General features: G+C 44.3%; 1 protein-coding gene across 2 annotated transcripts; it reads right to left on the bottom strand.

The window, feature by feature from the left end:
* Nucleotides 1–195: 195 nt before the first annotated feature.
* On the bottom strand, nucleotides 196–27,021 carry prpf18 (PRP18 pre-mRNA processing factor 18 homolog (yeast)). 2 transcript variants are annotated; one of them, XM_077515814.1, is made up of 10 exons: nucleotides 26,835–27,021; nucleotides 26,368–26,445; nucleotides 26,138–26,164; nucleotides 24,351–24,452; nucleotides 23,973–24,086; nucleotides 21,889–22,035; nucleotides 4,583–4,651; nucleotides 4,355–4,495; nucleotides 3,269–3,496; nucleotides 196–1,164 (listed from the first exon to the last, which is right to left on the bottom strand). In XM_077515814.1, exons 1-10 carry the CDS (start codon nucleotides 26,898–26,900, stop codon nucleotides 1,084–1,086), a joined length of 1,053 nt encoding a protein of 350 aa, XP_077371940.1. In that variant the 5' UTR covers nucleotides 26,901–27,021; the 3' UTR covers nucleotides 196–1,083. The 2 variants fall into 2 exon arrangements, with proteins under 2 accessions (XP_077371940.1, XP_077371941.1); XM_077515815.1 differs by lacking the exon at nucleotides 26,138–26,164.

Genomic DNA, 27,021 nt, shown 5'->3' with positions numbered 1-27,021 from the left:
ATTTAAAATAATAAAAAAATTAAGAAAGTTTAAAAAAATAAAAAATGGAAGGATAGAAGTTGGGAATTCCCTTATGGCGAAATAAGATCTAGCATCTAGGCAAGTGCATGACAACAAACCATTGTAATGGAATAATGTTAATGTACATTCGCATTTTTTTTTATTTTTAGAGATATCAGATCACAGACTCATTCAGTGAGAATCCAGTAGGATTTTATACAAAAAAAACCCAACACTTTACTTATTAGAACATACCCCAAACCCTGGAGTTTCCTTGTGTGTTTATTTAATATTTTTAAATTAAAATTTGTAAGAGGGAAAATAAGATGATAGAAATATATGTTAGCAGACCAATTGTGAGAATTTAATGGAATTTTGTAAAAATAAAATAAAATGGAGAATAAATTATCGTTCGAGAAAAATTGTTGAAATTGTCGGAAAAGAAAAACAGTGCCAGAGAAATTAGGTTAGAGCCTATTCTTGTGAGCGGTTAGTGTTTTCTACCCCTCATGTGTGATGCATATGCAAGCATAAATAAAAATCAGCTTCTAAGTTACAGAAAATTACTGTATTTTAAATGTAGAAAAAAAAAAAATGATTATAATATGATAGTACCCAGGGGATTATACCGTTGCAGTAAGTAATTAAGAAGAATGTCCGGCATAACATTGTGTTTTGTATAATTACCTACTAAATACTCCTGAACTTGTCGGCTGCAAACAACAAACTCAACAAAAGATGCACACACCTGATGCTGCGGAGGTGGGTGAGTGTAATAGAACTTACACTACATGATCTTCCACATTAGACAGCATGATGGCACACAGAAAATACTAAACAGTTAATGTTTCCTGAAAGAAGAACACAATTCTGCAGAGGATCCACGATTATGCATACTCTCAACCAGCTGTTATCTATGAAAAATGAGATGCTGAGCAAACCAATAAGCGTCGCGACAAGTCCGAAGATAAACATGCAGAGGTGGATTCGAGTAATCTCCATCAGTGTCATTTCTGCAACAAGGTGCCGTCTTGACGTAATCCAGCTACTTGCAAATTCCCACTGTTTATTTGTAGCGTGGCATTAAAGAGCGTTATATTCCACACACTTGGATGGATCTGTCGTGAAGTGTTTTTGGCAAATGGTCATCAGCCTCTTCAGTCCCTGTGCAGGAGGAATGAAATTGTCTCATTTGGCAAATCGTGAATGAAATGCAAACGTCTGCAGCCGCGTTCAAGGTTAAAATCGCCTAATTAGAGTTAAACAAAAGGAGCAATATTTCACTCAGATTCTGAAAGGTGACATGTTAAGTTGAGTTTAGCGCATCTGCCACATACTTCAGAATTTTGGGTTTGAATCTTGGCTCTAACCTTCCTATGTGGCGTTTGCATGTTCTCACCGTTTTTTTTTCTGAGCAATCCAGCATCATCCCACATTCCAAGAACATGTGCGTAAGATTCAAATGAAGACTAGTTGAAATTGTGCGAATGTGAGTGTGAATAGCTGTTTGTCTATATGTGCCCTGTGATTGTCTTGCAACCAGTTCAGGTTGTGCCCTGCCTCTTCAGGTCACCCACAACCAACATGAGAACAAGTGCTCTAGAGAATACATGGATGTAGGGCTGAATGATTTCAGAAAAAAAAATGAATTTTGATTTTTTTTTTTGACAAATATTGCGATTTCAATATAATTTGTGATTTTCTTCACATTCAGTTTTTCATTCACAATGTACAGTCACATTTCCAAACATGACTAAAAAAAATGACATATTATCAGAATATTAAAAGCTATTACTCGAATAATGCAAGAACACAAAAGAGGTTGTGTGTGAGAGGTAGTCCTTTAAAATGATTCAAGTTAAGGCAAGACCTACAGTACTATTTGGCGCCATGTTTAAATATGCAATTATGTATACCAGTAATAGTCTATGTAACCAAAAATGATTTGTATTAATATACATGTTCTTTGTAAATAAATGTAATATCATATGTAAATAAATATCTTCCCCATGCACCCATATTTTGCTCTAGACTGAACTGCTTCAAACAGAGACAGAGGGCTTTGTGATAGAGTGTAAAAATCATATAATCATGGTATTAACTCTTTTGGTATTTTTACTGTAACGGTGAGTGTAAAAGTGTAAAATCATAATGGGAGTACTGCCGTAATTGTGAAAAGGTAATTTTTTTTTTGTGAAAAAGGGTCAGAAAGCATTATTCATTCTTCTCTCTATTTCGCATTCAAATCTTGTGGTTTTATGTAAACGTGTCTGCCTTTTATGTACGTAATTAAACCTATTCAACAATTAAAAAACACTGATTAGAAAAATAAAAGTAATTTGGAGCCCTACTACTGTGTAGATATCAGAACTCAGTGATGGAAAAAGAGTGCAAAGAACATTACTGATATTAATTTACTTTGGCCCTCGAGCTTGACGTCATGGCTGACGTCAGCCGTTAGCGTGCTCAGTTGTTCGGCTAATTGCTAACCGTCATCTTATTTTCAGTCGAGAATACATATTAATTGTTGTACAAATGTTCTGTTCACAGCTACTGGTTCGCCGCCTTAACCCAATTCTAACCAGACTTCTGTGAATAGTCTACTCGACGCACTTATTTTGGGTCATTCCCAACTGCAGTTCACATGAGCGATTAGCATGCTTAGCGACTGCCTGTTTGCCTTTGGTGAAAGCGCCACTTTTAGTAGGAGTTTATTTGTCACCACAGAGGAGAGGATATGCATTCTGCACCATGCAGCTTGTTGCTTATTAGCCTGTCCGTTTTGTCACGGAGCAAGTTAGCTTAGCACCTCCGCTCTCAATCACGGACTGTATTGTCAAGTTGTCAAGCAGCCACGAAACAATTGCCTCCGGGTGACGTGACGATAGTGAGACGGAGTTTCAGCGCTTTTTTTAATTTATTTTTTTTAAACCATTTCGTCGCTGGCTAGTGTGTGTGTGTGTGTGTGTGTGTGTGTGTGTGTGTGTGTGTGTGTACTGTGGCATGCCACTGATTTGTGAACTTTGGGGATAAAGGCCCTTAAATATTTTATTTATTTATTTTTTTTAAACGCATCTTTGACGATCTCGAAACTGCTCTGTCTGAGATCGCAATTTCGGTCTCAAAACAATATATCGTTCAGCCCTACATGGATGGATGTATGATGTTATGAGGACTAAACCCAAAACTGTTGATTTATTTTGACTGTTTGTAAATCTGACATGTAGATAACCAGGATCTGTCCTGAGGGTTGCTGATATTTGCTTACCTGAATATACTTTCTCTGCGTTTCATCATTGAGGACATGGGCCACGTGCTTGGAGAAGATCTTCTCTCTGCCCGTACGGGCGTGGATGCCCACCATGGTCACGCCGATAGGCCAGGGGGCGTTTCCAATGGCCATCTGGAGATATGCGTCGTTTGCCTTGACGTATTCCCTTTCCAGCATGAATTTGATGATGTCGGTGATTGATTCTTTGATATCAGCTGGTAAATTCTGAAATTTAACAGCAAGAAAAATTTACTTGACGTGAATGCTGGAGCTACATTACTTGGTCAATAGGGTTGCAAAATACTGGGAATTTTCAAAATTATACTTTCCACAGGAATTAATGGATATTTATGTGAATAAATTAGTAATTTACTCAACTGAAGGTTGACTCTTAATGGGGAACTATGTGAAGAAAATATACTGTTTGTCACAAGAAAATATTAGACGGTGGTAGAGGTAAGATCGAACCTAAAAAATGCAGCCCGACCCGACCCAGGCCCGCGGGCATTAAAGCCCGACCCAGCCCGAGCCCGACCAATTAACTTGATTTGCAGGCCCGAGCCCAAAGCAAACACGAAATTTCAATTTATCCCATAGTATTTTTGGCAGAAAAAAACACACGATTTTTTAACGTTAAAATAATCTACATATTTTTATGATCATGATAAATACATTTGCACAACGAAATAACGCTGGCACACAGAATAAGAGGCCAGGCAAAGAGAGTGAAAGAGAGATCTTGATGCACACTCGCTTAATTCCGCGGAGAAATACTGCAACGCCGCCTTCTCCGTTTTATCCAAATTATTTATTTACAAGTATTCCTTAGTTTAGTATTCACACATCGTTTTAGTATACATTTTTATAAACATATAAGTATATAACATACATATAACAGAAGTCAGCGAGAGAGAAGCCCGGTCCGACGCGACCCGAACGTAATGATTGACATTTAAGGCCCGACCCGACCCGAATTTCGGGCCAGGTTGGGCTCGGGCTAAAGACCTTACCTCTAGATGGCGGCACTTTACTCTCAACATACACACAACCAAAGAGTCACAACTGCAACACCAGTCATGTTACCTTCTTCCGGAGCTTCCTGAATAGAGGTTTGAGGTATGATTCGGTCTGCGAATGGGTGGCGCTGGCGAGCTTCCCTTGAACGCTGCGCTTCACGTGGTCCTTGCGACTGTTCAGATCCTTGGCCCACACGCCGAGAAGGAACTGGAATGGTGTCAGAAATAACAATCAAGTCGATTGACAAGAGTCTCACAGCAAATACAGAGCTGTGATTGCCTCCAGTTGTCTTACACTCAGGAATTTGTCAATGACATCCTGGTCTCCGTCGTCATCTCCTTTGCCCAGAGTTTTTCCAAGAGCCTGTATGGGTGATAAATATACATCAGACAACATCCAGTGTGGAGCTCTGAGTATGAGTACAGGGCACACACATTTCATGGGACAATTTCACCAACAGGGGCATTTAAAACTTCCCCATTCCACCCAAAATAAGACATGTTCCATTGAACTTCATGTTCACTGTATTAAATAGATGTTATGCTGTTGGAAATGCATAATGGTCAAGCTCCCTCACTTATTTTTTTCATGAATTACAAGCTGCCAATGTACATGCAAACAGCTAAATATGTGAGCTTGCTGCACGGTGGACAGTGGCAAGGTGGACATGTTTTGGCTAAGACTCCTCAAATAACAAAACAGCCTTGTTTGAAGGTCAGCTTGTGGGATCTGATTTTTGGTGCTGTCTCTTGAACTATTGACCTATTCTAGGCCAGATGTTCAAGTGAAATCCTTTTCATGCTAAACAACTTTATGATTGCTACTTGTGTTTAAATAGCCTAAGGGAATTGAATGCCAGTGTGTATCCTGACTTTTCACAAAGGGAATCATGTATTTGTTACCAATTAATCATTTTACTTAATTTTGAAACTCTAAGGTGCCAGCTGAAAATACCAGAAATCACATGTTCACGATGGTCAAACTGTTGAAAAGAACTTCCCCTTCGAAATCACATGTTCACGATGGTCAAACTGTTGAAAAGAACTTCCCCTTCGAAATCACATGTTCACTGTGGTCAATTGTTGAGAGCTGCCCCTTCACGCTTAAGGGCTAAAAAACGAACAAGAGATATCCTGAAGAAGCTAACAAGCATGACGGTGAAAAAGGTCAGAGCAGAATCTTAATTACTTTATGACTTCTAGTGGACAATCATAGGAGAAGCTCAGAACAAGGATCTCATTATTTTGCAAACGGTCAAGTGGCAGTCAGGTGACTCGGGACAGGGATCCCGTTGTTGTTGGCTGGGGGACGAGGCTTGGGACAGGGCTCTCACTATTTTTGGGTGTCTGCAAAAGGTTAGTTTAGCAAAATTATTAGATTATACAATGTAAATGATAGATGACCTTATTTTATGAACGAATAAGTTCTTTTCAATGTAAATGATAGGTCACCTTATTTTTATGAACGAATAAGTTCTTTTGATACCAGTAAAACTTGTTACTACTTCTGGTCTCAAGAACGGGAGGGGGGACGTATGATCTGCGGGCTACTCAATAACAATTGGATACCAGTAGAAGTCACAAAACTAAGCTCGCACTACCCCCTAGTGGTCAAAAGCAGATACCATTAGCATTCAATCATTTGCATCTCGTTAATAAGTGGGTTTGGCCGAGGCTTTCCCGTGCCAATAAGATCTAAGCGTGAAGTGGGCAGACAAGTTTGACAGCCAATTGGGAAAAGAGGTTGTACCATGGATGAAGCTTTATAAACTGCTGCACTTCCTGAGATGATCAGATTTTTTCCATTTGCGCAAATTGAATGGTCTCATTGTGCTTTTGCCAATAAAGCCACTTTTTGTTCAGCTTGACTTTGGACTCCCGCCTATTCTTTTTCCCGACTCGCATTTGATTTCAACACACAACGCAAAAGGAGACCTGGAGCACCAGCCTGCCAGCAGGTGCTGAGACAGGTGACGCTGCGGCCAGCCTTCCGGCTCCAGACCTGACCCGAGACCCGACATTTTGGTGCCGTGACATCCGGATTTGGACAAAGTTCTGGGAAAAAAACGGACAGCGTGTCACGCCAAATCGGTGCGTTACTTCCAGACAAGGCCTACAAAAAATTAAGGTAAGCAGACCTTTTATTCTGCTCAATTATTAAAGTCTGGAAACTAACTGCCTGATCACGGCGTGTCTAGCTGTCTGACATATGCCCAGGTCTATTTCGAATTTAGTCAAAAGTAACCAGTAAATTGTAGGAGTCAAAGTCAACCTGACCACGTGCATGTTGTATGTTTGTTTTGTTGTGTGAAAAACGGCCAAAGTATTAAGTACAAAGTATTCTTTGCTCAAGGTGAGCTGCAGCTGTGTGTGCCCCAGGGAGGGCAGATCCAGGACGGATCCTTTTTGTTGTAAAAACCTAAAAGTTAGGTTTATGCTCTAGGTGAGCCACAGCATTATTGTTCTAAAAATCCCAGTAAGGGTCGTCCAGGTGGACGTTGTTGTAAGTCCAAGATGGACTCATTGTGATGTGAATTTGACTGGTAACTGAGCACCTGCTTGGGTTAAGGAGACCCTATTTTTCGGCCTCAGGGCAGGCCGAGAAGCATTGTGCTAAGTGTGTGAAATCCGGGTGGGTTTCTAGGTCGAAGAGGACCTTATTTTTGTGTGTGTTCAAGAGCCTCGGAGTAGGCTAAAGAAATTGTATTGAGCCAAGTGATTGCAGTGTCCCCAGCCAGGAAGGTTTTGGGTCGTTAAGATCACTGTGTTTTTGTCTATAAGTTTAGTTCAAGAGGAACTATGTTTGTAATGTCTTTTGGTCTGTGACAGGCAAATTGTGTTGCAGACGGCGGACTTGTGGATAAAAGTGGATTGCTAGTAGGAAAAGCATAACTGAATGTTGTTTTTTAAGAGTCTAGAAGGGATAATCAAGAAAAAGTTGTTAACTGGAAAGAAGATTGTGTAGTGTTGTCTAGTGGTGTTTGAGCTAAAGTTGGATGAAAAGTATGCAAAATAGTGAGAAGGTTAGTGGTTGATGCCTGTGTGCTAGCCAGTTTGGCGAAAAGACAAAGGAAGGTTTTCTGAAATACTGATGTGAAATAGGTAATTAGGGAAGGATTGTGAGATAGTGGGAAATAGTGTTGGAAAGATTTGTGAATCGCATTGTGAATTATTCTGTGGATTGCATTGTAAACGGCATGGAAAAATAAGGAATAAAATTGTTAAGCCTGCAGTGGGAGGGATAGAAAGGAAGGAGAGCGGGTTTAAAAATAATAATATTATTAATAATAATAAAAACTAATAAATAAAGTGCCTTTTTGTTATCGGCAACAATAATAAGAATAATAACGAGAGCAATAATAATAAAATAATTAAACGAATAAATAAAGAAAGGAAATAGTAAAATAGTATAAATAAAAGTAAGGTGAGTGATATGAACTAATAGTGGATGGAGAATATAATCGTACAGGAAAGTGTGCCAAAATTAAATATTCCTGATATTGACGAGCCCGAAGTGCAGGGAATAAGAACCCACTTCTGGCTTGAACGTACGTTTCGTGACAAAAACGGGAAAGAACAGTGGCAAAGTGAGCTATTGATAAATCATAAACTGTGGAAAATAACAGATTTCTGTAATCTTGGGTGTATTAAGAAAGATTTTCCCGGTATTGACTGGGACTTGCAACTTAGGGAAATTTGGACAGCAGCCCGGCTAGCTCCACTGTTGGACTATCTCTGCAGAAATTTTCAAGATCAAGCAGTTGTCCCTCTAAAACCTTTATTGGGAATCCCCAACCATTTGCCTCTTGTGGGAGAAAACAAAATTTCAGAAGATCCAAAGCTCTGTATTTCAGTGGTTCCCCGAAAAGTGCATTGGGAGGTGGGTAAATTTGGGCAATTAACTAAAGAAATTGACTGTGACGGCGAGGAGCAGCTAAGGCTAACTTTTCACCCCCGAACAAAACTAAAAACTGCTATTACCGCGGGCAAGATAATTGTCTTGATAAAAGTAAGCGCGGACAACGAACCGGCAAGTCTGAATTCACAATCAGGTGAGGTTACGCAGGGCGTCATGGGTGTTCGACACTCAAAGGGAGTCGGGACATCTAGCCCAATGGCATTTGTAATCATGCAAAAACCTGATTTTGAGCAACAAATTCGACAATGTATGGCAAAGTGGCACAAAAGAACCTCTGGCCAATTAAGATGGCCTAAAGAAGGGACCTTTATGGCTGCCTGTTGCGATGAAATTGAGCAAAATATTAAACATTATAAAGCAAAAGACTTTAGCGCAAGCAGGCAAGGAAAGCGGGCGAGAGAGCGAGAAGTGTTGCGATTTTTTAGAGAGGAGGGCAGAAAGCGGGCATTTGGAGCATCACAGCTTCCGCTGAGGGAAGACGGGCCGTCTCATCCTCAAATTCAAAAAAATAAAGCTGAAGAGCTACTGTGCCTGCCTACTGCTCCAGAGCTGCAGGCCAATCCACCACCATATACATGTGAGAAGGGTGGGGGCCAGTCTGGTCAATACGTGGTAAGGGGGGGCCAAGACAGAAGTTTAAGCGGGGAGGTTACAGGCACTTTTGAGGTGTCATTCAAAACACAGCCAAAAGCAGACAGAGGATATGGAAGGGTGGGCTTTGATGCAGGTGCGAGGGCGGGCGGTTCTTCGGACTTGTCTACATCCACATGTAGTCCTAGCCCATTAGGAGACATTTTAGGTACAGACATGCATGCATGCACGCACACTGTTGATCCAAGCGAGCTCACACGCGCGCGCGCGCACTCTATTGACCCTTTGACCCTTGCACACAGGTGCGCTGCTGAAGCACACACACTCACACGCATCAGAGCCAAAGAGAATAGTATAGACACAGCCCACAACCCGACAACTCGATCGAGTTTATTCACACATAGACTTGATCCTAATTCGCAGACACGCACACCCATGATTGATGATGAGCAACTGGAAGAAAAACTAAGTGCCCTCCATGAAGTGATACGAAAAGTAGGAGTGGATGCTTTGCCCATGTGGTCAAAAAAGAAGAAGTTCACGGATGACTCATTGGACTTCATGGAAATGACAACTCAAGAAACGAGAGACAACAGAGAGCAATACAGAGACATAATGCTAGCAGAGTGCCTTAAAAAGCAAGGACATATCACACGCGCGAATGAGGGAGGCTCCAACAATGGGCTCCTTTCACTGGCTGACATGGAGAAGCGGTACGGGGGGGGTGAGAGCAGGTGCCCACAGACATCCCTGATCCAGCTGTCAGAAAGCGCTGCCGAACCAACACCTCCAATTCTAAGCCCCCAGACTCCCTTGACGGCACGACGGGAGTTGAACCTGCACCCTGGGCCCACTCCAGAAGGAGGCCAGCATCCACGCCAGAGCCCACCATCCGCTTCCTACACTGCTCCCACGCCCAACCAGGAAGCTCTGGTGGACATCCCTGAGACATTTGATCCTCCCCACTACACCAGCCAGTGGAGCACTGAAAGGCCGCTGCAAGGGGCGGACTATGAGAACACTCCAAGATCATCATTTCCTGGCAGGAATGCAGCCGAGCCACATGGGCCTGGCGGAACACTGCGCAGCGGAAGAGCATACCACCCAAGCAGCGAACAAGGAGGCCCTCACGGGGCCAGCGTCTCCCAGTGCCCACTGGTCACCAGAAGTTATGGAAAGCGCCACTATGTGCCTTGGTCCTTCTGCGACATGATAGGTCTAGCTGACAGGCTGCCTGATTTGACGAACGGGGCTAACAAATGGATCACCGCCCTGGAAGAAAGCACTGCCGGAGTCACGCTTGCCTTGGGAGACATCAAAGCGCTGTTGATGCACCTGGTTGGAAAACATGCAGCGGAAGAGATCCTGGAGAGAGCTGGACTGGATGTGCTGCTGATGGGGAACCAGGCTGATCATGTTGGCTTTAATGGACACCGTGGCGATGTCTGGAGGCAGCTGCGACAATATTATCCCGAAAAAATGGACCCAGCCAAACTGGAGGGTGAGACATTGAAGGAAGATGAGTGCCCTATTAAATTCCTTCACTCTTTCCAGCGGAAGTGGAGAGAGGAGACCGGCAGTGCCTGGAATAATAACAGCACCACTGAAAGCCTGTTCAAAGTCATGGTGAAAAAATCTATGCCTGATGAAGTTCAAGACCGGCTGGACAATGTGGTGGGACTCATGAAAATGGACTGGCCTCTGTTCCAAGAGCACCTGGTGCACCATGTGGAGGCCCTGCGGAAGGAAAAACAAAAGGAAGAAGAGGCACATCGTCAGATGAACGCCAAGCTCACCCACTTGCAGCTGACTGAGCTGAGACAGAAGAAGGACAAGGTCAAGACTCAAGCTCCTCTGGTAACGGTGGGAGGTTCCCCGATCCCTGAGCCTCCGGCTCCAACTGTGGCCCCATATGTGGCCTCCTGCCCCCAGGTGCCCCAGGTAACGGCCCCCATGCCCCAGGCAACGGCCTTCACAACACAAGCACCTGCACCTGTGCCAGCTGCTGTCCTGCCAATCCTCCCACTGGGAGGACCCCTACTGACTCAGCCTAATGGGCCGCAGACCCTGAACCTTCCCATGCATCCTTCAGTGCCAACTGAAATCCACGTGCACTATAATGAGCCAAGGGATGGAAGAAGCCAGCCCACAAGGGAGACTCACAGCCATGGCAGCCGGCGGACACCTGGTCGTGGAAATGCGGGCCCACAGACTGTTCCAGCGGGCCACCATGGGGGACCACCAACCTCTTTTGCTGACCCCAGGCGCAATGCGGCTCATCGAGGACCAGCACCCCGGGGCCAGAACCGCCCCCAGGGAAACGAATGCTGGGGCTGCGGCGAGCCAGGCCACATCAAACGCGACTGTCCCACCAATCCCTGGATAGATTTGAGAGGGCCGCAATAGGGGGGCCCAGAGAAGCCTGGGGGAGAAATCGTCATGGCGCCAGCAGTAACAACGCAACCACAGGACGAGCCCACTGTCCCTGTTGTCATTGAAGGATCACAACATGACTTCATGGTGGATACAGGGGCTACTTATTCCTGCGTGGGGAGCTCTGGATTAAAACTCCCCCTGTCTGGCTCATCGATAAAGACTATAGGTTTCTCTGGGAAAACCCAGTTAATCCCCCTCACCCAACCAATTCCAATGTTGGTATCAGGAAGAAAGGTAGTGGCGCCACTTCTCATCTCTGACCAAACGCCAATCAACCTACTTGGACGAGACATTCTCTGTGCTCTTAATGCCAATATCATGTGCACACCGGATGGAATCTGGGTTGAGCTGCCGCCGAAAGACTCGCTACCAGCCACCACCCTGATGCCACTCCAAACCCCACGAGAAAAACAGCATTATGCCACTGTATACTCTCTGTTGCTCGTGAAGACTGCACCACTCCTGTCGGATTGGAAGTTATGGACTGAATGGATACAAAAAATACTGCCCCATGCAAGAAAGCCATCAATGCCTGAACATTGCACACTCTTCTTTGACGAATTACAAAACCACAGAGACTATGAGATTTGCTGGAAGGAAGTTATGGATAATAATTGCTTCTATGTGCACGTAGTCAACATTTATGTAGGCCCCCAAGGGGCAGCCGCAGCAATTACACTTCCATTAAGAGCAGCCATATGGTTTCAAGTGCCAAATTCAGCACCACACATGACACTGTTTGTTGAAAAGGGACACAAATCATGGGAGCTTGGCCCAATGGTAAAAGAAGCATTACAAATTATTGCATGGAAAGACACCGATAATCCGCGCGTCCATATTTCACCCGATAAACAATTTATCAAAATTTCATTTTTTGCTGTCAGTGAAGGCCGCGCTGTGACCACATTGGTGCACAGGCCAGCTTTTGTGCAAGCTTCACTGTCAGCAGAGCATGAAAGCCTGCTTGGTCAGATACCCTCGCGACTGTGGTCACAACATAAGACAGACATAGGCTTTGTTAAGTCAGCACAGCCAGTTGTAATCAAGTTAAAACCAAACGTGACACTGCCCAATAAAAGCCAGTATCCCCTGAAGCCACAAGCAGCCATAGGGATAAAGCCCACTATTGAAGGACTGATAGCAGCAGGGGTCTTGGTCAAAACAAAGAGCCCGTGCAACACACCGATCTTCCCCGTTCCCAAGCCACGCTCGCCTGATTACAGACTTGTGCATGATTTACGACCTATTAATGCCATAGTGGATGCTGAGACTCCCGTGGTGCCGGACCCCCACACTTTGCTTTCAAACATCCCACCTGAGTCACTCTGGTATACAGTGATTGATTTGTGTTCAGCATTTTTCAGCGTTCCAGTACATCCAGCATCGCAATATTTGTTTGCGTTTACGTATGAAAAGCAGCAATATACCTACACACGCCTACCACAGGGCTATGTTGACAGCCCCACAATCTTTAACAGGGTCCTATCAGAGGATTTAGGTCACCTAGAGGTAGAAAGCACTGTCATTCAGTATATGGATGACATTTTGGTTGCCAGTCCGACAAAAGAAAATTGCGAGCGTGATTCATTGACTGTTCTTTTAGCACTTGAAAAGGGAGGGCATAAAGTTAGCAGAGACAAGTTGCAGTTCTGTCAAAAGGAGGTAGACTACTTGGGGAGGAGGTTATGCGGCAACTTGCGAAAAATATCTGCTACTCACCTGGAGGCAATTGCTAAAGCCCCACAGCCAAAAACAGTGAGTCAAATGTTGACTTTTTTGGGAATGACAGGATATAGCAGAGCCTGGATCTGTGACTATGCCATAAAAGCGGCCCCTCTGCGTGAAATGATCCGCGCGGCCGGACAGAACAATGGCTCAGCTAACTTGGAGTGGAATGAAAAAGCCCTCCAGGGATTCTCAATGCTAAAGCGTGACCTCCAGGAAGCACCTGCCTTGGGAAACCCTGATTACTCAAAGCCATTCCTTTTGTATGTTGCAGAAAAATCTGGGCATGCATGTGCTGTCTTGATGCAGGATACTCCAACTGGGAAGCAGCCGATTGCTTACTATAGTTCTAAATTGGACAATGTTGAGTTAGGGTTGCCTCCATGCTACCAAGGATTAGCATCGGCCGTCTTTGCTTTTCAAAAAGCAGCACCAATAACTATGGGCCACCCTGTGTCCCTTTTTACTTCACATCAATTGCATGCACTGCTTACGAGTCCGCGTTTTGTGTTGACTCAAGCCCGGCGTACCGGATACGAAGTAATTTTGTCAGCACCTGAGTTAACGATACAAAGATGTAATACAGTTAATCCAGCCACTCGTATGATGGTCCCAGAATCAGATATAACGCATGAGTGTATTCAATCAACAGAAGAATTTCTGAAACCTCGTGATGCCTTCATAATCAGCCTATCGAGGCGGATCTCACATATTTTGTTGATGGGTCATGCTTTAAAGATGTAACAGGTAACCATGCGGGTTATGCAGTTGTCCAATTGCACTTGGATGGTTCATTATCTAAAGTGCAGGCGAAAAAGGTTCCGCAGCCTTGTTCAGCCCAGCTTGCTGAGCTGATGGCATTGACAGCCGCATGTCAATTGGCACGAGACAAGCGTCTAAATGCATACACAGATTCTGCATATGCTTATGGCGTGTGTCATATTAATGGAAAAATTTGGCAGCAACGAGGCTTTAAGCGAGCTGATGGTACTCCAGTTGTTCATGCAGAAGCGCTTGCCTCACTTTTGGAAGCCATGATGCTGCCATCAGCTCTGGCTATCATCAAATGTGCTAGTCACCAAAAGAATGACTCATTGATTGCCCAGGGGAATAACTATGCAGATGAGTTAGCCAGGGAGGTCGCATCGGTGGGGGCTATGGCCCCCCTGCTGGTTGCGGGTGACTGTGAGCCTTTGACTACATTAGTCTCCTTGATTGAGACCCAGGATGCGGCATCGGTGTATGAGAAGAGTGTATGGAAGAAAAGGGGCGCTTCCAAGTGTTTGACAGATGGTCATCAGAGAAATTTGTGGCGCAGCCCGGAGGGACATTTTGTGTTGCCCCTGTCATTGGTGAAAACAGCAATTTTGGCTGCCCATGGCCAAGATCATTGTCATCGGGGTGAGGTGTTGCGCAAGCTAAAAGCGGTTTGGTGGACCCCTTTCTTGGCAGCCATGGTGGATCGGACTTTACACGAGTGCATTGTGTGCGCACAGCACAATGTGAGGAAATCCTTTTCAGCACCACTGGGCCACATTCCTATACCGGAAGGACCGTTTCTGCATCTAATGATGGACCACATCGACATGATTGAAAGGGTGAGGGGCTACAGATATGTTCTGGTGGTAATTGACAGGTTTAGTAGGTGGATTGAGGCTGTCCCCACGAAGGGTCCTGATGCCAGTTCTGCTGCTAAATTCTTGTGCCGGGAGGTGTTCCCCAGATTTGGCATCCCTGACCTGATCAGCTCGGATAATGGTCCAGCATTTGTTGCCAACATTGTAAAAATTAGCATGAAAATGCTTGGGATAAAGCAAAAATTTGGATGTGTCTACCACCCCCAGTCTCAAGGTGTGGTCGAACGTGCTAATGGTACCTTGAAAGCCAAATTAGCCAAAATTAGAGCAAGCAGTAATGGTAAGTTGAATTGGATGGATGCCCTGCCGCTAGCTCTCATGTCAATGCGATCACAGGCTAACCGCACGACCCATTTAACCCCGCATGAAATGCTAACTGGCCGTCGCATGCCTGTGCCCTTTTTGAGAGGCCCGTATGAAGGGCCTCCATTAGAACAGTGTGAAATGGAATTGACCTCCTACCTGCACCATTTAACCCAAATACACAAGGCTATCTCTCGACAGGTTATTGAGACCGCAGAGGACCGACAGGCCGAAATCCAGCCTGACCTGCAGCGTGTGGCGCCCGGTGATTGGGTGTACGTGAAGACTTTCAAGCGCAGGTGGAACGAGGCTCGACGTGAAGGTCCTTTCAAGGTCATCTTGTCAACTCCAACTTCTGTCAAAGTCCAAGGTAAATCAGTCTGGTTCCACCTAAACCACTGCTGTCCTGCACCGCGGCCTGAAGGGCCTGCTGAAACGCAACCAGGCCTGGCCAGGGGTGACCACGCCACCCCGCAGGGAGAAGCCAGGCCTCGGACGCCCGCGGCGGCTAGAGAACCCTCTGTGCAGCGCGCTCCTAGACGATCCCAAAGGCTAGCACAAGGGGGCGACTCTTCATCACCTAGTAGTGGCTCGCTACCTCCGCCTCTGAGTCCTAGCTGCGCAAGTGAGTTGGCATCATCTGACAATGAGCAGCCTAGCCCAGGTGCTGTCACAAGTGATGCTTCCCCCGAGGGGGGGGGAAGTGCAGCTCTCCCACCCCCCACCTCAGGAATGGGTGGAGATGCATCAGTTGGAGGGGACATTGGGGCCGGATCAGTTGACGATGGAGGAGCCGGCCCGTCCTCCGCCCAGACCGGTCAGGCGGATCCAGTCCAGGCTGAGCCGAGTCGGAGTGACTGTGTCCCTTTCTCGACCATTGACCTTGACCTCCTCCGAGAACTGCAGGAATATCAGCCTGACCTTGCTGATCTTGCTGATAGCCCTGCCGCCCCTGACGTATTTCACCTTTAGCTTAGTACAGAGTATTGAGGATAGGGACGTGCGTCTTCACCAATGTGCTCTGGCTGCAGGGCTTGTTGTTGCGGCGCAGGGAGCCTGGGACAATGACTCTAACATAGATCTGACATATGTAAATACTCCCTCCAGCCGTTATACTCTGACTGTAGGACCGACTCATGACAAATTTGCAATGGAGGCACTGACTAGGCAATGTTACGTTTATGGTTCAGTCACACTCATGTGCAATGTCACCCACTGTCTCCCGACTACTGGTTATACAGGCGTTACTATGACTGTAAATGAATCTTTTACTCTGATGCGCGTGGCACACACTCGCTCCCGGCGTGCTGTTAATTTGCCTAATTATAATGAAATTGCTAATAATGACCATTCTGTTAAAATCTTGGGACAGGATAGTAGTTTATTTTATCAATGGATGGCCTATTCAGCCCGACAAATAAGTAAACGCCCTTGTATAACATGTTATAATCGTAAGCGCTTGCCCACTGTACGGCCCCTGCCGGAATTAAGGGATAATGATTGTGGTGCTGGATTATGTTTTACGACTTGTGCGCTATGGTTAGCATCAGGTATTTATCCTGAGTGGGTCACAGATAAGTACCATTGCCCGCGGGTTTTGTCTAAAAATATGTCTTTAGCTGCCCCACCTATGTCGCGTATAGACCGAAATATTGTGCACCCGGTCTGTGTTGCTTTTGGGCTTAAATATAAAAGAATGTGGATAAAGGCAGCTAACCGTTCAATGGATGGGCATCTACAAAGAACCCACACCCTAACTAGTGTCATCCCGGGTGGTCGCAAGCTCTGGTCAGTCATACATTTAATTAACACAACTGCCCTGTCCCCACTGCAATGTGCGCAGGTCCTCCAAAATGGAGGTGACCTGGTCCATGCTGTTAATGGCACTTCTGGAACCCACAGAGTCATCCCTGTTATTGCAGGTGATGCTCCCAGTACCCCACTCGCAGACGTCTTTTGGCTGTGCGACAATGATGATCAAGTTAAGGCTGTAATTCCCGCCCGCTGGCGGGGGTTGTGTGCACCTGTTATGGTGACTGGGCAGTTGGCAGTGTTGGCTATTAAAAAAAAGGCTGGGAAGAGGTCTGTTTTGCGTCCAAACACACTCACTGAGCCCGATTCTGTCTATATTTCATGGGACCAGCAGCCAATAGAGGTCCCAGATGAGCATTCTGCTATTTCTGAAGGTTGGATCCGGTCCGGCCAAGGCACTGGCTGGATTCCGCTCTTTGGTCCATTTATTAATTCACAATATATTGCTCGTAACAGTAGATGGATTAATTACTTGTGGTATAATCAACAACGTTTTATTAACTGGACAGTAATGGCTTTAGAGAATATTCATGAGCAGCTCCATGCTACCACTCTAATGACCTTGCAAAATAGACTTGTGTTGGACACTATGTTAGCCGTAGATAACGGGATCTGTTCAATGATTGGTGACGAATGTTGCGTGGAGATTCCTATGCATACTGGCGAAAAAGGTAACCTTACTTTAGTCTTACAACAATTGGTTACGCTACAAGACGAGCATGTCCGTAATTCAAATTGGAACACCAAAACTGGGTGGCTGGACACACTCGCCAAATGGCTTGAAAGTATGTCTTTCGGGAAGGTTTTGTCCCTCATTGCCACTGCACTGGGCCTGCTCCTCTTGCTAGTGTTAATTACCACCTGTTGTATATTGCCCCTGATTAAAGTGCTAGTTAGGAGATCTATTAATGCTGTAACCCATTTTCCAGTGGTGGTTGATTCTTACGGCGCCGACATGCATTTGCCTGATGCCACTTCCTCTTTCCCTTGCGACTCTGTCTATGAAGTTATGGCAGATAAATATCTTAACTAATGACTCATAAAACAAACAAAAAACTTAAATTTGGTCTGCAGGACATATTGAATGACTTACCCCTCGGCCCCATCCCTTTTTGTCGCTCTACTACCCGATGTGCCCGGAGTAATAAAGTAGTGTTTACTCCCTATCACTATGTAGGCTCTTTCCCCCTTCATGTTGTTGTTAGGGAGGTTGTTATTTATCCCTGGAAATGGTTAAAACATGTTTATGTTTTAAAGGGGGGAATGGCAATTTTCACTGATATATTCCCTGTTTATTTTGAGTACGACGTTTTCAGCCAGGACCATTATAAGACTTTGAATACTAGGGCCCTGATAGAAGTGATAACAATTAAGCTAAATGGATATACTTTGTTTTCTACACGGAGAAAGCTAGTTGCGGACACTATGAGTGATAGACGTCTACGTATGACTAGATGTCTCCAAAATATTGACCAATATTGCGTGGCGCAGCAGGAAAAAGGGAAGTGGCGGTGGCAGGTGCGTTTCTCCTTTATATCCCCCTCACCTAAGCAGGAGGAAGGAGATGGGAGAGACGCCCGGGAACTGGTGGCCGCGCCTGAGTGATGAGCTGGCTGGAAGGGGGAGTTACAACATACTCCCAACGGCGGGTCCCCCGATGCAGCCAGGGGAGCCACCATTGAACCCATCCAGGCCTTCCCCGGCACTGCAACCAATCCGTCTGCGGCTGCGGACGCCTTCGGACCCAGCATCTCCTGACTCACCAGCCAATCCACAAAGGCGACCAACTCCACGGCCAGGGTCACAGCCTTGGTGCCCTCCGCCTGGGAGGCAATCACCTGCGCCAAGGCCACAGCCGTCTGGCCTGCCAACTGATGTTGCTAGGCCCGGCATGTGGTCCCCCCAGGCTCCCACCAGACTCATCCACCTGTTGACTTCCCCCAGTGGCTCCTCATCTTATGTGGCCCCCAACCCTCCCCCACAACCGGGAGCAGCAGGGGTGCGAGGAGGTGCTCATCCTGCGTCAGCCGTACACCCGAGGCCAGATGAGGATTTGGCTCCTTGCCGCCATTCATGGAAGCGGCATAGACTGAGGATGCCCCATGGCCTGTGCTTCCCGAGCTTGGGGCAACAAGGCTACGACTGCGCGACCCTGGCAGTGGAACAGCTGGCTGACATCTCCCGCCTCGAGTTCAGGATCCTGTGCAGCCGGATCCCAGATGACACCAAGGAGCTATACCAGGTGTGGCGCGCGGGCATCATGAAAGCCCGTGCCAGGCAGAGAGCTGCCATACAGCGTGACCTAGCCAGACAGCGTGGCATGGCTGCACAGCCGAATCCTTAGCCTGAAGAGGCCTCACTTCTGACCACCTGTCCTGTCAACCGAGAAAGGATCTGGGTTGACATTTTCAATCCCCTGCCGACGCCTGCACCGCCCCTTGTGGCTCTGGTTCACCTTTTCAGTACAGATATGCTGTCCAGAGAACAACTGGACATCACGATCACATCTTGCATTATCACTGTTTTGTTGGGGCATAATAATCCCCACGCAGTGTGGAAATCATGATCGGATGGACGTCGCTGATTCACACACCATCCACCTGACTCACTCGTGTAGGGCACGGAGCCCTCGTTCGTTTACGGACATTTGACGCACACACATGGACATTCGCGTTCACACGCACACACGGACTCTCGTCACCTCTGGACCCCTCTTTCTTCCACTTTCTCTTTTGCATTTACACCCCTCCTTCCACTCATATTGCCCCGGGCCATTGCAAACATTTCCACCCCCACCCATCACTAGCCTCTCTCTCTCAGCCCATGCACTCCCTGTATCCATGCATACACCGCTCACATTTTTCTCCTGAACTGTCACTCTTCTGAGAGCTTCCCCATCCGCTCCTCTCCTTGGACATAATATCGCATAGCAAATTTTGAGTACCGTTAGCATGTTACGTGCTCAGCATTTATCTTAGCGTGTTAGACATAGAACCTTTGTTCTTCTCTTCGATGTGGTTTTACAATGTGCCATTTTATTGTTTTATATTTTGAGATTTCAGTTTGTTCAAAAAAAAAAAAAAAAAAAAAAAAAAAAAAAAAAAAAATCCTCCACTATGTTATGTTAGCCTTTTGGATCCACATGTTTTTTTTCTTTTCTTTTTTCTTTTATTTAGCCCTTTATGGCTGTACTATTTTAATCTTATTATGATTTTATGCAATTTTTTTTATGTCTATGCTATTTTTACTTTACCTTTAAACTTACACTATGTTAATCTGTCCCTTTGGCCGCCAGCCGGCGGGTACAACTACTGGCATACAATTATTTCACTTAGCCTTTCTTTTAGTGTTGATGTGCTAAACTCTGTCGCTTGTAATGTAGATAGCGAGTGTTAACTTGCCTTTTTGCTTGGTTATTGACTACGTGACACAGGGCTATAGGTGTCTAGTAGTTCTTTCATTAATTTAAGGCCCCATGCTCTTACGCAGGTTGACATGTGGCCAAGTCCCACGGTGTGGAGGCTCATACCGAGCCGCTTCCAAGTTCCCCCGCGCTCCAGGAGGTGCCTGCCCCCTCCGAAGAGCGCACACTCGATCTGTTCGGGTTCAATATTGGTCACTTGCAGAGCTTTGCTCTAACACTGGAGTTGATGTGGAGGTTTGCAGGTGTCGCGGTGTGTAATTGTTTACGCTGTATGATTGGTGTTAGCGGTGCCAATAACTCAGAATTTGTATGCTGGTGTCTGTGTTGTGATTTCATGAACGACTAAGCTGTGCTCCCTATCATCTTTGTCTACTTTGTTCATGATGTATTCACATCATGAAGGGGGGAATGTGGGATCTGATTTTTGGTGCTGTCTCTTGAACTATTGACCTATTCTAGGCCAGATGTTCAAGTGAAATCCTTTTCATGCTAAACAACTTTATGATTGCTACTTGTGTTTAAATAGCCTAAGGGAATTGAATGCCAGTGTGTATCCTGACTTTTCACAAAGGGAATCATGTATTTGTTACCAATTAATCATTTTACTTAATTTTGAAACTCTAAGGTGCCAGCTGAAAATACCAGAAATCACATGTTCACGATGGTCAAACTGTTGAAAAGAACTTCCCCTTCGAAATCACATGTTCACGATGGTCAAACTGTTGAAAAGAACTTCCCCTTTGAAATCACATGTTCACTGTGGTCAATTGTTGAGAGCTGCCCCTTCACGCTTAAGGGCTAAAAAACGAACAAGAGATATCCTGAAGAAGCTAACAAGCATGACGGTGAAAAAGGTCAGAGCAGAATCTTAATTACTTTATGACTTCTAGTGGACAATCATAGGAGAAGCTCAGAACAAGGATCTCATTATTTTGCAAACGGTCAAGTGGCAGTCAGGTGACTCGGGACAGGGATCCCGTTGTTGTTGGCTGGGGGACGAGGCTTGGGACAGGGCTCTCACTATTTTTGGGTGTCTGCAAAAGGTTAGTTTAGCAAAATTATTAGATTATACAATGTAAATGATAGATGACCTTATTTTATGAACGAATAAGTTCTTTTCAATGTAAATGATAGGTCACCTTATTTTTATGAACGAATAAGTTCTTTTGATACCAGTAAAACTTGTTACTACTTCTGGTCTCAAGAACGGGAGGGGGGACGTATGATCTGCGGGCTACTCAATAACAATTGGATACCAGTAGAAGTCACAAAACTAAGCTCGCACTACCCCCTAGTGGTCAAAAGCAGATACCATTAGCATTCAATAATTTGCATCTCGTTAATAAGTGGGTTTGGCCGAGGCTTTCCCGTGCCAATAAGATCTAAGCGTGAAGTGGGCAGACAAGTTTGACAGCCAATTGGGAAAAGAGGTTGTACCATGGATGAAGCTTTATAAACTGCTGCACTTCCTGAGATGATCAGATTTTTTCCATTTGCGCAAATTGAATGGTCTCATTGTGCTTTTGCCAATAAAGCCACTTTTTGTTCAGCTTGACTTTGGACTCCCGCCTATTCTTTTTCCCGACTCGCATTTGATTTCAACACACAACGCAAAAGGAGACCTGGAGCACCAGCCTGCCAGCAGGTGCTGAGACAGGTGACGCTGCGGCCAGCCTTCCGGCTCCAGACCTGACCCGAGACCCGACAAGCTCTTTTTAGACAGCCCCCATATTTTCCAGGATGTGTCAGCGTACCTCCAGTTCTTCTATAGTGGTGTTCTCTTCGTGCACTTTGAGGTCGTGCTGTGTGTCCAGTTCTCCTGGCTCTGTCCCACCGACAATTTCGTTCAGATACTGCTGGTCGATCTTGTCCATGGCCGCTTTCAGGTCATTTCTCAAACCCTACGCCACACAGACAGTGGATGGCGGAAACATGAACGATATGTAATGAACGCAGCTTTTGCACTTGTGTTGCAGCTGTGCTGTTGACTGTAAAGTGTAGCATCAAGTACACAATAAAATACACGCAATTAGGCATGGGACAATCACCGGTTTAACAGAGTATTTAAATTGGCCCATTTTTTTCCATTCCTCCTGAGTTTTCTATTCAGGATCTATTACTCTGAAATGACTTGCCCACAAAAATTAGAGAGGCGATCGCTGTAGAAAAGTTTAAAACTTGATTTAAAACTAAGGTCTGTAATACGGCAAGTCCTCGAGTTATGTCGTACGCGACTTACGTCGTTTCAACTTTAGGGCGCCCGTGCCTCGTCTATAGCACCTTCTTTTTCATTGTTTTGGCAGGCACTTCAGGCCATGATGTTGCCCACTTTTCTGCAGCAAAGTCATCCTGGAAGGGGATCCTTCCATCCGTTATCCCTTTCTGAGAATTTTTCCTTTCCTGAATGAGGCACGTCGACCAGAGGGTGACGTTGATTCTAGACTACTGTGTGCTTTTGAAGCCCTTTGAGAACTATATATTTGCTGTGTTGTTGAGCACTGTGATGCTCACACACCCTAAATTTAGTATTGCAACACAAAGCAAAAATGGTAAGTGATAAGTTAGGTCACTGCTAACTAGGGATGGGTACCTTTCATATTTCAACCGGTACTGTTTCAACACTCGGTACCTGGGAACTGGTAACAATTTTTGGTACTTGTGTTTTCTCTCGTTTTCTTTCTCTCTCTCTCTCTCTCTCTCTCTCTCTCTCTCTCTCTCTCTCTCTCCCTCTCTCTCCCTCTCTCTCCCTCTCTCTCTCTCTCTCTCAAATTTTATTTATTTATGTATTTATGTATTTATTTATTTGGTAGTAAATGTTCATCAGTTTCTTTAATAGTAAAAAATTGTTAAAAATCAATTTAGCAATTACCTTTCAAAATATAAGACTTGACAAAAAAAAAATCATTCAAATGAGCAAGAGGAGTACTAAAAATAAAGGTTTAACATTTTACAATTACTGAAGTATAATTAATAACCGTAAGTCAATATTACAAAAAAAAAAAAAAAAAGTGTGAATCAAAGTATTTTGCGATGAACAACAGTAAATATATAAATTCATTATTGATGTTAACTTCATTTCTTGTGCAATTGTAAAGCCTGCTGCGTGATAAGCTTGAAGTTTGAAGCCACGTTGGACTCAAATATTTTTTTTAAGGGACAGAAGAGGACATGACATGAACAAAGAGAATAATTGGGTTCAAATTAATCATTTGAATGTACCCGACATGGTCTATTAATGCTCGCTACATTTTGGCCACAATCTTCTGCTATTTAAAATATGGTCACCAGTAGTAAATCCAAATTACAATTTCTCTATACTTGACGATAGTGTGGCCGTGTATCTTCCAGCATGATGCCATTTGGTGGGGAGAAGACGTCCTCGAGCGAGGACGTTGCCGCCAGCTCCCTCTCAGGCGTGCACTGCTTGCAGGGAACCGGGGAGATTGCAAGCCTGCACCCGGCGCTGCTGTCATACTTCCGAAACTGTATTTCTTTGGCTTGGTGCCGCAAAAATCTCGCTCTTTTCCAAAACCCAGAAATGTCTTTTAGCGTGTGAAGTCCTGTGTGAGTGGGTGACGTCAGTATGCTGGTGCACGTATAATGTTCCATTCAAGTGCGCCATGGAAAATGGTCAACTCTTCCATTCCCGCACAGTCACAACTTTGAAAGACGTGCTTCAGGACCGAAACATGGCACCGTTTGAGTTTACGTGAATCGGTGCTGAGGAGAACCGACCAAAATTGGTCCATACCACAAAAAGTACCGTCTTCGGTACTCATCCCTACTGCTAACTAAAGGGATTATATTGTTTTCCACCTCAAAGTGTGCGGAGGCATACCTTGTTTACTTCTGGAGTCAGAATCTCAATCTTACGGAGTCTCTGGAAGGCATCGTAGTCAGACTCGCCGAACAGTCGGATTGGCTCGCCTCGTTCCCTCAGCCGTCGGATGACCTAATCTCACGCACACACACGCACACACTTGTGGATCAATGAGTGTCTTTCTAGGAAACTGCTAATGATTTGAGCCTCAACTTCTATTTCATTTTATAATGAAGACATGCTGTGCTCCCTGGTTTAACTGTTTTCTTCAGTGACTCAAAATAGGTCATTAAATGTCTACACACTGAGTGACTGCCATTGCTAAGTTAAAATGCTCTTATTACTCATTTCCCTGTGATGCGTGAATAAAAGTGAAATGGACCCAGTTGAACTCACCTCCTGTCGTGACAGCGTCATAGGCAGCTTCTCTTCTGTCAGTTCCAACTCCAAAACAGGATTAGCGGAGGTGGATTCTTCTTTCTCTTCCTTATTGTCAATCTTCAAGAGAAAAAGGAACATGCAAAGTTTAGTTTGAGAATTGAGATGCTATTTGAATCTTATATGAAATGCAAATTCAATTTGCGTAATGTGAGGCGGCAAGAACTTCTGGACCCCGGGATTCAATGAGGATGAGAGCACAGACTTCCATGAATATATTACATGAAACTAGTAAGAATTTTTTTTTGCAATGTATCCTCTAATTGACTGCTTGATTGTTGCTATGTTTATTAAGTATTTTTAAAAAATAAAGTAGTGGACTTCATCATGCTTTCAATGACGCATGCATGACTAATCTTTAAGACTATTAAGTTTAAACAATACAAATCGGGTAGAGAAATCTAGGATGGACACTTAAATGATGGAGGAAGGAGGCCACAGTTTTTAGCAGTGCTACAGGGTGAGAGGCACATAGGAGGACCACACATTTTCTAAACAGATGTATGATAAAAACGCCATTTTAAATATATGTACATATGTGTGCTTCATAATACAGTAATTAATTTTTCATAATACATGTGTTAAAGATCCAGCCTTTATCCACAAAACGTTTGAAACTTAGTTTGAACAATCAAAAAATAACCACATACTGCCTTCAATATTTAGTTGCACCATCATTATTATAAACACGGGAATGCTAGTTCAAGCTGTAAAATTGAATGTACTATCATCTTAATTGTCTATTAAATTGTACATAAGAATTCAAGCTGTAAGCTAGTGATTATTATTTTCAGCCGTTTGCTGGTGTGATACGCTGTGTTACACCCCAGGTTTAGATATGACTCATTTACATATGATTAGTCAACTAATTGTAACTTTATTATTAGTGATAAATATAGACTGGCAAAATAATCATTTGCGCCAGCCCTACTTGGCATCCATTGCAGTCTGGTCCCCCTTTAAGTGTGACCCCTTCATTGTTTTCCTTTTTAGGTTTTCTTAGAACCCCCACTCCCCGGTCAGATAGTGAGTTTAGACCACAAGTAATGTTGACTTTTGCGAGTTGGGGGCTCGTGAAGCCCTGAACAACTGTATTTGTGATAAGCTATACAGTATACGGTATCTAAAAACACATCGCTCATATCCCTTTGTGGTGAAAGAAATTGTAACATTTGCGCACATAACGCAAGCCACAAGGCATCTAATTATCTGAAATAGACAGGTAAATAATGTCAATTTTCCTGGAATCCAGTGTGAAAGGGGCTTAAGGATTTTCATATAGGCCATTGCAACCACAAATTAAACATAGAAAGCAACAACAACAACAACAAAAAGCCATAAATAATAGAGTTGCAAACTGCAATCAAAGTAAAAAATATATATATATAAAAAAATAAATAAATAAAAAAAAGTCATTTGTAAAATGTGTGCAATTTCAAATCAGTACCCATGCAGAAAAGCACATGAAAGATGTGTCCTGATTTGGCATTGTGGCTTCTGTTCCTTGTCAACATTTTATAATACCATGAAACAAGTTCAAAAAATACGAGAAGCAGGCAAAATTACTGCAATCACAAAGGACCATGGAGAATGCAATCAAAGTCTATTGTAATTGTCAAAAGGTACCAAGGAAGTAGAAGCAGACACTCTTATGTGCATGATAAAAAATAAAAAAAAATTAAAAGAAAAATAACACTCTTTTAATCATGCATGATGTCAGCTACTTTCTCTGTGCAGACCCATACCTGGCTGTCAGGAGCCTCTCTCTGAACCTACAGAGATGCAGGTGGCAAGTTGAGGAGAAACACCACAGTGAAGGTAAATACAAATACTAAATGCACACCTGGATGTGTCACCTTACCTACCTTACCCACCTACCTGTGTGTGTGCGTGTGCGTGTGTGCGCGCGCCTGTTTGTCTGTCAGTCTGTCTAAATGGTGGCAAAACATTGAACGTTTAACAACAATCCACCTGCCTTATAGCCGCATCTGTGGAAGTAGTCCTCCTGCTCCTTGCGCGCAAGATCGGCCCTTTTGAAGAACTTTTTGGAGTCCTGGGAACAAAAAAAAAATGGGTCTTGTGAATTATTTCCATTGCTAGGGCTACATAGGAAATGCGTATCGTTTCAGTAAGTAAGTAAGTAAGTAAGTAAGTAAGTAAATAATTAAATAAATAATATACTATTAACTGTAGTGTAGCAGTGCAGTAGACAAAGAGAACGAATTTGGGCTTCTCTTTTAAAGTCAGTAAATAAAAATGAGTCACTACCAAATTATAAATTCAGCTTTGTAAGTACAGTGAACGTAAAGGTTAGGACTCTATCGGTAAACATAATACACGTAAAAGAAACGAGGAAGTCCATCTATACCAGCAGTCTAAAATCAACGTTAGCATTAGCAAAGGACCTAACTAGCCAACAATCCCCAAATACAGCACACTCACGTTAACAAGTTGCTTCTCCTCGATGTGTTTCCTCTTCCTCGCAATCTCCGCTTTAAGAATATCCATCTGACTGTAGAAAATCAATCGATATTATATATTAGCAGCGGTTATTTTTGCCGTGTCCAACAACTCGCCACAACGCCACCTAGCTTGACGCAGTACTTGCCTAGCTTTGTTATTTTGACAG

Source organism: Festucalex cinctus, chromosome 3 (assembly GCF_051991245.1).
Source record: "Festucalex cinctus isolate MCC-2025b chromosome 3, RoL_Fcin_1.0, whole genome shotgun sequence".
Classification (NCBI taxonomy): Eukaryota; Metazoa; Chordata; class Actinopteri; order Syngnathiformes; family Syngnathidae; genus Festucalex; species Festucalex cinctus.
This window is presented reverse-complemented; position numbering and strand designations above follow the sequence as displayed.

Coding starts and splice junctions, on each gene's coding strand:
- prpf18 (XM_077515814.1), bottom strand. CDS start 26,900: ATGGATATTCTTAAAGCGGAGATTGCGAGGAAGAGGAAACACATCGAG. Junction 26,165..26,367: donor TCCACAGATGCGGCTATAAG/GCAGGTGGATTG, acceptor GCATCTCTGTAG/GTTCAGAGAGAGGCTCCTGA. Junction 24,453..26,137: donor GAGAGGCTCCTGACAGCCAG/GTATGGGTCTGC, acceptor TTTCTCTTGAAG/ATTGACAATAAGGAAGAGAA.